The sequence below is a fragment of the Lepidochelys kempii genome, chromosome 4 (assembly GCF_965140285.1).
Source record: "Lepidochelys kempii isolate rLepKem1 chromosome 4, rLepKem1.hap1, whole genome shotgun sequence".
Classification (NCBI taxonomy): Eukaryota; Metazoa; Chordata; order Testudines; family Cheloniidae; genus Lepidochelys; species Lepidochelys kempii.
The window spans coordinates 91,880,117-91,894,017 of NC_136383.1; the positions used below are offsets into that span (position 1 = coordinate 91,880,117).

Genomic DNA, 13,901 nt, shown 5'->3' on the forward strand with positions numbered 1-13,901 from the left:
TTACTTGCCCACTTCATTTTAAGTGGTTTCTTGCAATGTGTTTAACCCTTTATGTTTAACATGCTGTCCCACCATGTACTTAGCTGAGACACTCTGGTTACTTTTTGCAGACCTAAAAAGCAGCTCTATGAAGCCTGAAAGCTTGTCCCTTCCACCAACAGAAGTTGGTCCAATAAAAGATATTACCTCACCAACCTTAATTTTGGCATTTCCTAACTTCTTAGTGTTTGGCTTGGCAACCTTAAAAAAAACCTTATAGTAAAAGAATATTATGTAGTTTATTATTTATATTGCTGCAGCACTTACAGGACCAAGTCCTGTTTTGCTAGGCACTATACAAATATTTCAGAAACAGATTATCCCTGCCTTGAATGGCTTACTCTAAGAGTCTAAGTAATAAAACTCATGATTTGAAGAAGGGTATGAGACAGGTATCGGCAACCTTTGGCCCGCGGCCCGTCAGAGTAAGCCCCCCGGTGGCCCAGGCTGGTTTGTTTACCTGCTGCGTCCGCAGGTTCGGCCAATCAGTTTGCTGCTCTATGCCAATGGGGGCTGCAGCAAGCGGTGCAGGCCGAGGGATGTGCTGGCTGTTGCTTCCCGCAGCCCCCATTGGCCTGGAGTGGCAAACCGCGGCTAGTGGGAGTTGCGATCAGCTGAACCTGTGGACATGGCAAGTAAACAAAACGTTCCGGCATGCCAGGGGGGCATACCCTGGCGGGCTGCGTGCCAAAAGTTGCCAATCCCTGGTATGAGAAGTTATCTACAGTAGTGAAACTTGTGGTTCAGTGATAGTAACATGAAGTAGCTGCCAGATATCACTGTTACGGTGTTGATGTGTTTTAGTGAAGAAAAGTGGATATCTATTGTCATAACCACAATTTTTGGCTTATTTTAATTGGCCCATCAGGCTGTAACATCAGTAATAGCCACTAGATGCCACTGTTATTACATGAACAAATTTTCTTGACAATAGAAATCTTGAACCAAAAATCATTGAATGCAAAACAAAATGCTGTATTTCTAATAGAAACACCAAATCATACGCTGGTGTATTTCAGACAGAAGTTTTATAATGTAAAATATTGATATTTTTAACTTTAACAAGCATGTATTTGCTAAAATAAAACTATGTTTAAAGTTTTCTTCTGACAAAGGAAGTAGTTTGAAATAAAAATGTAGGGGTTATGCGTACACTCCAGTCACATTCATTAAAATTCTTCCACATTGTTTATCTGTCAACATTTTAAAAAATGTTTCAAGTTTCATGTTAAAGACACTGTAGCTCTTGTAAAACATCCTAAATACCTTAATTCTGCAAAATTTTAAGTGCATGCATAACACTACTTCCGTGAGTAGTTCTGCTGAAGTCAATTGGACTTCATAGATGAGTCAAGTTGTGAACAAGCTTCAGTATTTGCAGGATCAGGACTTAGCAATTGGGGTTCTAGTTTGGTCCATTATAGACACAGATCCTACTGTATTCAAATGTGGGTTTGGATTTCAAAGAACCCCGCAAAACTGGAGTGTTTTATTTCAGAATTCTCAACTCCAGAGTTTACCATTAAGAGTGAAGCAACTGTCAGTCACAAATGTATACAAATATGGTTAGGAAATCTTGTGTATTTAATAGATTAAATCTATGGTGTATGAAATAAATATCTACAGTATTGCAACAATTTTTAAGAACTTGTCATTGAAGTAAATCCCATCGATTACAAACATATTCTTCAATTCCTGTTTTGTGAAGTAAAGATCTTCTGAGACATTCTTATAGTGAAGTTGCTGAGTATGGATAGTGGTTGATTTTTTTAATCTCACAACAGACTAATTATTTATTAAATAACATGTTCTATCTAGATTGTAATCTACTCTGTTTAAGCGTAACAGTTCAGTATGGCCCTTCTTTTCTATCCATAACTCAGAATACCCTGACTTACTGGCCTGACACTTAAGATTTTTTTTTCTGTCCTCTTCACATATGTCCTGAATTACTCCAGTAAGCAGTTTTCATTCTTTTACTTAGGGCTTATCTACATGGAGACTTGGGGCATGTCTACACAGCCCTGCAGTTCAAGCTCTGAGGGTGTGAAGAGCAGTGGGCACCAGAGTGCTGTGCTGTAACTTCCCTGTGTAGAGGCTGTGGGCACAAACTTAAAGGTTTCTCATTCGCATTAATATAATCCTATCTGAAGAGGATTAAAAAATCACAACTGATTTTCATATTTAAATTTGGCTCATTCCTATTTTAACAATCCTTTCAAACAGACATAAAAAACCCTCCAAATAGCAACACTCTTCCCCCAACTTACTTACTTTATAGATAAGGGTGCATTTATTCCCTCAACAAGAATTAACAACACATATATGCGTAGCAGAACCTGAGAGTTACGAACACCTCAGGAACGGAGGTGGTTCGTAACTCTGAACAAAATTTTATGGTTGTTCATTCCAATGTTTACACAGCTTTGAAACCTGTACTATGCAGAAGAAAAATGCTGCTTTTAACCATCTTAATTTAAATGAAAAAAGCACAGAAACAGTTTCTTTACCTTGTCAAATCCTTTTTTTAAACTTTCCCTGTTTTTTAGTAGTTTACATTTAACACAGTAATGTATTATCTTTGCTTTATTATTTTTGTCTTTGCTGCTACCTGATTGTGTACTTCTGGTTCCAGATGAAGTGTGTGGTTGACCAGTCAGTTTATAACTCTGAGGTTCTACTGTAATATCTTTATGAGGGAATTTCAATAAAAAGTCAGCATTAGAAAAGTAAATACACATTAGTACTGAAAACACAAGCATGCTTACCAACCAAAGACATCTACTATTTACTTGCCAAGAGGTTATACATCTATTTTGCTAGTTATAGAAAACTAAAAATAAGAATCCAGTCAGGCCTCTTTACAAGATGATCCTTTGTTAGTCATAACCTAAAGTAAGTTAAGAACAACAAAAACAAATGAATATTATATACTATGCACACTGAGTTCTAGCATTTGATCCTAATTATGAGAGGTCTTATGAAGTTTAGTTTATAAAGTGTAATTAAAAAGATGTAATAGCGCCTGCTAATTTGCACTAACTAAGAGACCTATTATGACTGATTGAATTTTGCAAACTAGCAGGTAAATGAGCAATAAAAAAGGAAGGACAATAAATATCAATATAATTGGAACAGCCTAGTTTGGACTCAATTATTTATTAAAGAACACAAACAAAAACACCCCGACACTGTTAAATTACAGTTGACCTTGCTACGTGCAACACCATAAAAGATGAGTAAGGTAACCATGCCCCAGAGCTGCGATCATGTCTCCTGCCTTCCCCCTAGCTGAACCGCCTCCGGCGTAACCTCGATGAGGGGCAGCCCCTAAAGAACTGGTCGGATCATGCTCGGGCCGGCCGGCGGCTCAGCCAGGGCGGGGCCTCCGGCGGGCGGAAGGGGCGGAGCTTCGGGCGGAAGGGGCGGGGCTAATCTCCCGCTGCTGGCGCTGCCCGGATAGAGGAGCGAGCGAGCGAGCGGGCGGAGGAGCCGGGCGGACAAGGGGTCTGCTCGGTGCCTGGCCAGAGGGATGGAGGCGGCGTGGCGCCAGGCCGGCCGGGGCAGGGGGCGAGCCCGGGCCAGTGGCCAGGCCGGGATCGGGCTCTGTGCCCGCGGGGGAGCTAACGGCGGCGCCGCCCGGCCCGGGTCCGGGTCCGGCCGGGGGAGAGGAGGAGGCGGCGGCGGCGGCGGCGGCGGCACTCCCTGTATCCCGCTCACCGGCAGCAGCAGCAGCTCCCTGGGAGCCAGAGGTGAGTATCCTCCCGGGGCGGCGCAGCCGGGGGAGGCAGACGCCGGGCTGGACTCTCCGGCAGGCTCCACGGGGCGCCCTGAGCCGCTGGCGGCCCCCGCTTGTAGGGCAGCGGCAGCATTGGCCGGCTGGGGCCAACGCAGAGGGGCTTCGTTAATAGTGGGGGGCGCAGCCTGAAGCCCCAGCCACGCAAGCCAGAGGTAGCCGACAGCCCAGGGCTGCGGGTCGGGAGGCCTGAGTTAATTCCCGGCGCTGCCGGGGTGTCTCTGCCTTGCCCGCGCTGGTGAGCCTCCGCTCCCCTGAGTGGCGCTGTTGATTTCCCACCCTTCTGTGCGAGGGTCACAGCCTGCACCCTTGTAGTGATTGTTCCCAAACACGTAAGACATTGCAGCCAGCGAAGTCTAGTCTTGCCTCTGGTGGGGCTGCTCACCTGAATACGTGCTCCCCAGTGTGGGCAAGGGCCCCATAATCTGGCCCCTAGTTTCTGCCGCCGTTTCCTATTCGTAAAATGGAGATTATCAGTATCTCACAGGAGTATTGTGAATATACATTCTCTGTTTGTGAAATACTGAGCTGCTATGTTGATGAGGGGCATGGAAAAATTTGTAAATAAATATTTAACCCCTTAAGTTTAACAATCTGCTTTACCTTGTATTTAGCTGTGACACTCTGGTTACTTTCTCCAGACATGAATAAAAGCTCTGTGAATCTCAAAAAGTTGTTTCTTCTATCAATAGAAATTAGTCCAATAAAACACATTGCCTCACCCACCTTCTCTTTATTAGTAAACTCCTCTTTATTTACAGCAAGCTGAGTTAGGTCATGGTATAGTCTCCCAAGGAAAGCAAGGAAGACTTTTGTTAAGTCTAGTTTTAAAGCACTTATAAATACATTATAGGGAACAAACTGCACGTGGCATGGGGATGAAATGACTGGCCTAAGAAATCCTTTGCATCTCTAATTCTATAGTATCTGATCTTATGGTTACTATACTTTTATGTTGGACTCTTAACCAGTTTGTGATTTTATTAGTATTCATTTATATTATTGTAGTGCTTGGGAGCCCTAGTCATGGGCCGGGATTCCATTGTACTAGGTGCTATACAAACACAGAGCAGAAAGATGGTGCCTGCCCCAAAGAGATTACAATTTAAATATAAGTTAAGAGATAATAGATGGATACAGACAGTAGGGAGAGTACATATGAGCAGTGAAACAGTATTGGTTGACAGGATGGGCAGTGGGCTCAGTATATCAGCAGCCTAACCATTACCAAGCTTTTTGTATGCATCATGGCAGATGAGAGTTATGAAGGTGGATATGAGGTAGCTTTGCAGACAGTTATGGGGACCTAAGTTCCCTCTAAGCTGCACGGCCATGCAGCTGCCTATTAAGCCCTGTGCAGGGGTTCAGGGCTGCCAAGGGGAGAGGCGCTTCTCCCCCAGCATAGACATGCTGCGGCGGTGAGAGAGAGCTGGGGGAGGGGTCCTCTCTCCCCACTGTAGCCCCTGGGCAGCCTACACCCCAAACCGCTCATCCCTGGCCCCACCCCAGAGCCCTCATTCTCTTGCACCCTGAGCCCCTCTCTCACACACCGAACCCCTCAGCCCCAGCCCCACCACATTAATTTTATGTGCACCAATATGGAAGTGATGTGTGTCACGTCACATCACTTCCATGTTGGTGCATATAACAAAATTCATTCCATACATGCATGGGAAAAATTAGAGGGACCACTGATGTGGCCATCCTCCCAAGCAAGAAAGTATGGGGAAAGTATGGAAGTTCTTGTTTGAAAATTTAACAAGTGCCTGATGGAGGCTAGTATCATCGGTTGATCAAAGTTAAGAATCAACCTTTTGATACCAAATAAGGGATTAGTAGGGTAGGGATAGGTTGTGATGGGCTTTGAAAATGAAAGCAGGTAGTTTCTTTGCAGTAAAAAAGGGTGACCCAGTGGAGAGATGCAAAGACAAAGAGATGACATGGTCAAAGCAATGGGCTAGGAAAATTAACTTTATAGTAGCATTCTGAATGAATATAAGTGGCGCAAGATTGGAGAGAGACTAATAGTCTTAATAAATGCGAAGGAAGGAAGTGAGACTTTGCAGTAGAGTCCCAGCTGCAGATCCAGTCTCCCGCTACATCATACTTGGTGGTCTAACAAATTATCTATTAAAATGACCATATGGAGGCTACTTAATGTTTTCAAATGAAGTGGTGGCATGGATCCATTACTGCAGTAGCGATGCAATGGACTGGTGAGAGAGCCCCAAAAGTCACAATTGTCAAAGTAATAGAAACAATTAAATGTACCTCCAAAGTTTCCGCAAAATAGCACAGATGCACTATTACAAACAGTTGTGAAATTTTATGTGCCTGACCCAACAAAAAGGAATAGTGTTTTTAATAGCCTTTAGGTAAAGCAGCAGTATGTACTGTCTAGCCAGCATACTTTGATAGGATGTGTGTGTTTGGTTAGATTAATATTTCTTTTGAAATAGTGATACTGGTGCATCAAATGCAATTAAGTACTCCCAAAACTGAACATTCATGCTGATGCACAGTATTTGGGGGGAGGGGAGGGAGGAGCCATATTTACTTGTCCTGCATTAGAAACACTAAAATGCTGAACTGGCTGTAAGGAGAGAATACTTATTGAGAACATTAAGTTTAAAAAAAAACTAAAAAGGACAGTGGAGTCTTCAGAATTTAATATGGCATTAAAATTAATGTATTTTTTATACAGAATTATCTTCTCAGAAGAAATTTGATGAAATTAAGAAGGCTAATCAAGCGGCAGCAAAAAAGTTTGTTGAAGACCAGTTTAGTTCCTCTTCTGAAGAAGATGAAGATAGCGAAGGAAAACATGGAAAGATATTGGCCAAAACATTCACAATTTATACTAATCAAACTGGTAAAATATTTTAATATATTGACATCTCTGTTTGTGGCATAAAAAAATTGGCAGCATTGTACGATCATCTTATATTTAAAAGCTTTGATAATTAGAGATAGATAATTCTGATATTGTAATGTTCTTAACATACGATGTTAAGTACTTAATTTTCTGTGGTGGTCAAGATTGGTAGAAGATTTGTCACAGGGTATCTCTGTCACTACCTGGTGTGCTATGCTGTCTAGAATGTTTCTGTCACCTCACAGTTACAAACACTCCCAGGCTGTTTTCCTTTCACTACATGTATCTTTTATTCCTCTGCTTTTTTTTAAATGCACAGAATATCACACAGGTATTGTGTAGCAGAAGCTTTCAATATAGCCTCCCTCCTTAGTACAGCTCACTCTCTGAGCTTCCCTTCTGAGCTCACCCTTGTTTCCTGTTCCTTCTATTTATATCCTCCCAATGATGTTGTCAGCCCAGTATTACCACCCAGGTGCTCATAATCCCACAACAGAAAGTGTTTAATTGTTCACAGCTGAGCTTGCAGTAGACTTCATACTGCAGCAATTGATAAGGATGCTGCTGCTAGCACCTTATCACAATTGCATATGCCACTTATACACCAGGCCAGCTAGTTGAGGAGAAAAGCTGGCTGATTAGGCAAAGGGGAAGAAAAGTCTCAGGTTTGCAAAACAAGGCTTCAGAACTGTGTGGTTTTTCATAGGTTTGTATTGTTTTGTTTTTGGAGAGAGGATACATGTAGGCATTTATTCTAACTCCTTATGCTGAATTGTTATAGCCCTGCAACTTGGGTAAGTTAGTCCCATGCATGGGAGATGTAGCATCTGGACCTTTCCGGTTCTTTAGTTCTTTCATGTCTACATTTTTGTTTTATTTGGTGGGGCAAGGGAAGTGGAATGGTAGTGGTGGAAGAGCTCCTGAAAATTGAAGGAGAGGAGATGACAGGAGTAACAGAGCAGAACTGGTCAGGCAGGGCTGTGTTTGGACTGGTAGGGTATGGATAGGTAGCAGCTGAGGAGTGGGAAGTGTGCCATCTGAGGCAGAAGTTGGCGAGGGGAGATGGGAGTAGCAATTTTGGTATACTTGCCACCACTTGATGGGGGGAAGAAGAGATCTGGTGAGATGCAGGTGAGGAAGAGGGCTGCAGGATTTAGCCATTTGGTCCCAAGAATTGAAATGAAACTAACTAAATCCCTGTGCACCTGCTGACTATTTATACTCAATTATATGCTGGGTGGACAGACTTGCCATCTTGATTAGTGTGATTTTTTTTTTCCTTTCCTCTTCTAAGCTCAGTAAAACTCTAATGTGACATTTTCTTTGACTTGTGCTTGGAAATAATGCTACACAAATGAACATTTGATTATCTTTAAACGTGAGTGCTCATCTTTGGGTGCTCAGATATAAATAGAGGATCAAACACTGTTAATGGTCTTACAAGAAGGCTTTGTTTTTTGTGTATTAAAGATGGAGATGCAAGTGAACTAGAACGTACAAGACAATATGTGAATGAAGCATTTCAGTCTGGGGCTTTGACATGCTTGATTTGCATTGCTTCAGTTAAGAGAAACCAAGCTGTAAGTATTTTACAATAGTCTTCAAGGTATTAAACAGCTAAATTGCTTTTTATTAATATGTATCAAGCAAATGTTAAATATTTAAATATGAACACTTGCCTGACTTATTGGAGTGTTGAGGATTAATATGAAAGTTTCTAGGAGTGCTAAATACTACATAAAAATTATAGTTCACTTTCAGCTAACTGTCATGTTTGTGCAGTATCAAAACTTGTGCATACATAACTTGAAATCGTAGTGGTGAATTTTGGTTTTTGTTCTGTGAGGTTCCTGTCAAACCTGTGGTCATGGTACAGTATAAGTAAGCTTGACATAATTTGATTTTTATTTTAATATAATTTTGATGGATAATATCAATATTTTTAACTATTTACATTTTCACAGTTGTAGGAAATTAGGGGAGGGGAGTCAGACATTTAGCTAATAACATTGAGATTCAAAAAGGTAAAGCTTTATTACTGTTAAAATACAAATTGTCAATATGTCAAAACATACAAAATAAATAGCTTTAAAAGTTTTCAGGAGGTACATTTCTTAAATTTGTAAATTTTGATTACTATCTAGGGAAATATTTTTTTCATTGGTTTGTGTGTATAAAGATAAATTTATTTGATATTTATCAATAAAAACTTAGGCCTTTCAAGCCTAATTAGAAGGATCACATTTTTAAATTTTAGAAAGTCACAGATACAAAAAGCCGCAGCAATAGGGCCTACACTTCAAAAGGATACGGTTGTTGAATCTTGGTTAAGATATTGTTACAGTCCGCAATAGGGGAGTATCACAGTTGGATCATATAGTAAGGGGAACCAAAATTAAGCTACAGTATTGCAGAATGGGTCAGTAAGGTACAATGAGAGAAGAATGTGGGATTTTGCTTGTCTGGGTTTTGAGATCTGCATGATTGAATAAATATAGCTAAAATGACTTCACGTCCCCTGACCCACGTCTTTTTCGTTTCATGCAGCCACATTTTTCCATAACCCAACATATCTCAAGCCAAATTTTACTCCCACTGAAGTCAGTGGAAAACTCCATTTAATTCAATAGGTTCATGACTGGGCCCATCATACTTCACTGTAGTAAATATTGTAAGGGGAAACAGACTGGCTATGCCCTTGGTTTGCAATAACAAATCTTGCTGCAAAAGAGGTAGTGTGCAGAAAAACTTTCCTTTTTTTTTTTAAATGGTGGATAGTTGTTATACATACCTAATAAAACTGAAGATGTTAACTTGTTCACAGAAGTCTCATACAACACATGGTATGTGATTTTTATATTAGACCTTTTGGTTCTTACAAATGAAATGCATTTTTAATGTGTCAAGGCCAGGTTTTTTGTGTTTTTTTTAATTATTTTTTTAATATGATTTGTCCTGTGACAGTTGACTTATAGATTCATAGATATTTAGGTCAGAAGGGACCATTATGATCATCTAGTCTGACCTCCTGCACAATGCAGGCCACAGAATTTCACCCACCACTCCTAAAAAAGACCTCACACCTATATCTGTGCTATTGAAGTCCTCAAATTGTAGTTTGAAGACCTCAAGGAGCAGAGAATCCTCCAGCAAGTGACCCGTGCCCCATGCTACAGAGGAAGGCGAAAAACCTCCAGGGCCTTCCAATCTGCCCTGGAGGAAAATTCCTTCCCGACCCCAAATATGGCGATCAGCTAAACCCTGAGCATATGGGCAAGATTCATCAGCCAGATACTACAGAAAATTCTTTCCCGGGTAACTTGGATCTTACCCCATCTAAAAACCCATCACAGGCCATTGGGACTTGACTTATGAGTAGACCTAAAATCATTTGGAAATTTAAATGAAAGTTGTTTGTGTTTTGTTGTTTTCATTTTTTTTAAATCAACACATTGTTACTCATCTTGGATCCTTAACTGTTTTTTCCATTGAGTATTTTAATTCAAATTTAGTAAATCTGTCAACTGTTTATAAATGTTAGTTTTGGAAATGAGCAATTGAGCTGTTAGTAACTTTTAGTGGGTCTGGGGTAACACACTTTTGACGTTGTCAGAAGATTGGAAATGTTTTCTCTCTTGCCTTTCACAAGCTAAACATAAAATAACCTGCTTCCATTTTAAAATGTCCAAGGGTAAATCCAGAGAAAAAGGAAATTCAGACTTAAATCTTCAGCTGTTTCACTTACCCCATTACGTCTGGTTCCTGCAACACACAATCTTTTAAGGTGTCTATGGAGATCATGGTAGTGAGCCTCCCATTCTGGGATGACGGACTCAGGTTTGTAGGGCTCATGCTACCGTGCTAAAAATGCCGTTGCAGCTTAGGCTCTGAGCCCTGGGGAGGGGGGTAGACTTCAGACCTAGAGCTCCAGCCCAAGCCATGACATCAAAGTGCTGCGTACACAGTTGGTTTTGTTTTGTTTTTTTAAGCACAGTAGAGCGAGCCTGGACTGGGAGACTTTCTGCCATGGGCTGTGTAGACATACCCTAAAGGGCGTCACATCATAAGTTAGACTATAAACTTGCAAACAAGGACATTTTAACTTAAAGGGCTGTGACATAGGTGTGTACAGACTTGCCTTCCTTGGGCATTGCACAAGATTTGCATACATACTTACGTATGTTCACAGACCCTGATTCACGTTTATGCACTGGAGGCTGTGTGCCTAAATTGGATGTATTTTTGTATATTTTTGCTTATAATATTGCTTTGAGATAATTTTCATAGTAATCTTTCAAATATCAGACTGACAGTACAAATTTATTCACCATTGAGGTGTTTTCATAACACCTTTTATGTGTTTATCCTGTTTGCAGGTTTCCAGTTCTCTTTTTAGACAAAGTATATTCCTTCACCACTCACCTTCTATTTCATCTTGTAGTGAAATCATAAAGCTACATTTATTCTATTTCACTTGATTCTCAACTGACGTACTGAGCATACGATAATGATTTCGCTTCAGGATCAGCAAAGAAATACAGCCAGGAGCAAGAACATACAACTTCAGTTATGGCAAGGAGAGCACAGAAGGAGACTGGCTGCAATAAATTACTAGTTTTTTTTTTTTTTTTTTAAGTTTGTCAGTTATGAAAGTACCTGCTTTAAAAGGGATACTACATTTAAACTGACACTTCTGCATGAGTCTTTGGTTTATTATTTTTGCACGTAACACCTAAGATTAGAGAGGTAAAAAATGTTTTACTGTTTCTTTTGTGTAATTAGGCCCACATAAGCAACAGGAAAAACTTACACAGCAATAGAAGAGAGAACAACATTTTACAACAGTATGAAGCTGTAGTAGTAAAATCATCAAAATTGGCAGGTGAATACAGGAATACATGTAGTATATGAAACTAGTTTTACCTTTTTTTTTTTTTTTTTTTTTAATTGAGTAGATTTAAAGTTGGTATCCCTTTTAGACACTGTTTTTTTTTTTCATTCATTTAATCAGAAGCAAGCCTAATAATCATTTCTTTTATGTTTATCTTTTAGGTCTGGAGCTGTTCTGGATGTTTCTGTATATTTCACATGCCATGTATCCAAAAGTGGGCTAAGGACAGCCTTTTTCTTATATCTTCTCCCTTGACAGATGATGATTTTGGGAAGAAAGATTATCCATGGCCTTGGTAAGCTTTGCATGTTACATTTAAAAAGATGCCTTGATTGAGGAGTAAGTGAGAACTGACTCACTTTAAAAAGTAACAGTACTTGTAACTGGAAAATGTGTACTCCATACTTGCTTTCACATTGTTCTGTGAATTTGTTTGAAGTTCACACTGGCACAGTTTGTGTTTAGGAAGCATTAAAAAAAAAAATCACTGCATTGAAATTTCAACATGTGAAGACAGTAACTTGACTGTTGTACAGATATCATGTTTTGCCCTCAGTTAAAATGTGGTTTTGATGGGTTTCCCCCCTGGTGTACCACCTGGAACTGGAGTACCACTAAGCCTTCCTGACCCACCAGTCTGGGCTCCTTTTTGCACTGTATTGCTGTGACAAGTTGCAAAGCCCTCTCCAGCCTGCACTTTCACCTGCATACACACAGATAGGGACACACCCAGCTCCTGTTACGCAACGGCTCTTTGACCGGCCCTTGCATGGGAAGGCTACAGCTAGGGAAACTACCAGCTTCTCAAGCATGCACCGACTCTGGAGTATAAACCCAAAATTATAGCATCTTGTGCTGCACAGGGAGCTGTACAGCAAAACTCATAAAATTCACTCTCTCCCTCTATGTGGAGAGGAATATGCAACAGCTTTTTGCCCTTGAGTTATGATTTCCACACATTGTTTTAGATAAAGCAAAAATAAGTTTAACTACAAAAGAGAGATTTTAAGCAACTTAAAAAAAACCCTGTGATTAAGCATAATAAAATACCATCTATTTAAATATTTTTGGATGTTTCCTACATTTTCACATATAGATTTCAATTAAAACACAAAATACAAAGTATACAGTACTTGCTTTATAGTTTTGATAAAATATATTGACCAATCACTCTCACAGATCTTGGGAGACAGGCCAGTCCTTGCTTACAGACAACCCCCCAACCTGAAGCAAATACTCACCAGCAACCACACAACAAAACCACTAAACCAGGAAGCTATCCTTGCAACAAAGCCCGTTGCCCACTGTGTCCACATATCTATTCAGGGAACACTATCATAGGGCCTAATCACATCAGCCACACTGTCAGAGGCTCGTTCATTTGCACATCTACCAATGTGATATATGCCATCATGTGCTATAATGCCCCTCTGCCATGTACATTGGCCAAACTGGACAATCTCTATGTAAAAGAATAAATGGACACATATCAGACGTCAAGAATTATAACATTCAAAAACCAGTTGGAGAACACTTCAATCTCTTTGGTCACTCGGCAATTCTTCAACAAAAAAACTTCAAAAACAGACTCCGAGAGACTGCTGCATTGGAATTAAATTGCAAACTGGATACAATTAACTTAGACTTGAATAAAGACTGGGAGTGGATGGGTCATTACACAAAGTAAAACTCTTTACCCATGTTTATTCTCTCCTCTTTCCTCCTCCTCCACTATTCCTCACATGTTCTTGTCAACTGCTGGAAATGGCTCACCTTGATTATCACTACAAAAGGTTCCCCCCCGCCGCTCTCCTGCTGGTAATAGCTCACCTTACCATACACACTGTAACAAGAGTGATCAGGTAACACCCATTGTTTCATGTTCTCTGTGTATATAAAATCTCCCCACTGTATTTTCCACTGCATGTATCTGATGAAGTGATCTGTAGCTCACAAAAGCTTATGCTTAGATAAATTTGTTGGTCTCTCACGTGCCACAAGTACTCCTTTTCTTTTTGCGGATACAGACTAACACGGCTGCTACTCTGAAACCAAGTATTTGCACTGTAAAACAACAAAAGAAATAGTATTTTTCAATTCACCTAATACAAGTAGTGTAGTGCAGTCTCTTTATCATGAAAGTTGAACTTAAAAATGTAGAATTATGTACAAAAAAATCTGCATTCAAAACCAAAACAAATAGAGCCTACAAGTCCACTTATTCCTGCTTCTTGTTCAGCCAGTCACTCAGACAAACAAGTTTGTTTACATTTGTAGGAGATAATGCTGCCTGCTTCTGA

At 40.3% G+C, this 13,901-nt stretch overlaps 1 protein-coding gene across 4 annotated transcripts in view; it reads left to right on the top strand.

Annotated features, from left to right (window-relative positions):
• Nucleotides 1-3,457: 3,457 nt before the first annotated feature.
• Nucleotides 3,458-13,901, top strand: part of NFXL1 (nuclear transcription factor, X-box binding like 1) — a 91,048-nt gene continuing 80,604 nt past the window's right edge. For 2 of the 4 annotated variants that reach the window (XM_073342117.2, XM_073342114.2), the window contains exons 1-5: nt 3,459-3,791; nt 6,540-6,707; nt 8,181-8,290; nt 11,763-11,896; nt 13,395-13,463. In XM_073342117.2, coding sequence (XP_073198218.2) covers nt 3,572-3,791; nt 6,540-6,707; nt 8,181-8,290; nt 11,763-11,896; nt 13,395-13,463 — 701 coding nt within the window. In that variant the 5' untranslated portion in view covers nt 3,459-3,571. Of the gene's footprint in view, nt 3,792-6,539; nt 6,708-8,180; nt 8,291-11,762; nt 11,897-13,394; nt 13,464-13,901 lie in introns of all 4 variants that reach the window. The other 2 variants (XM_073342116.2, XM_073342115.2) reach the window with 2 other exon arrangements.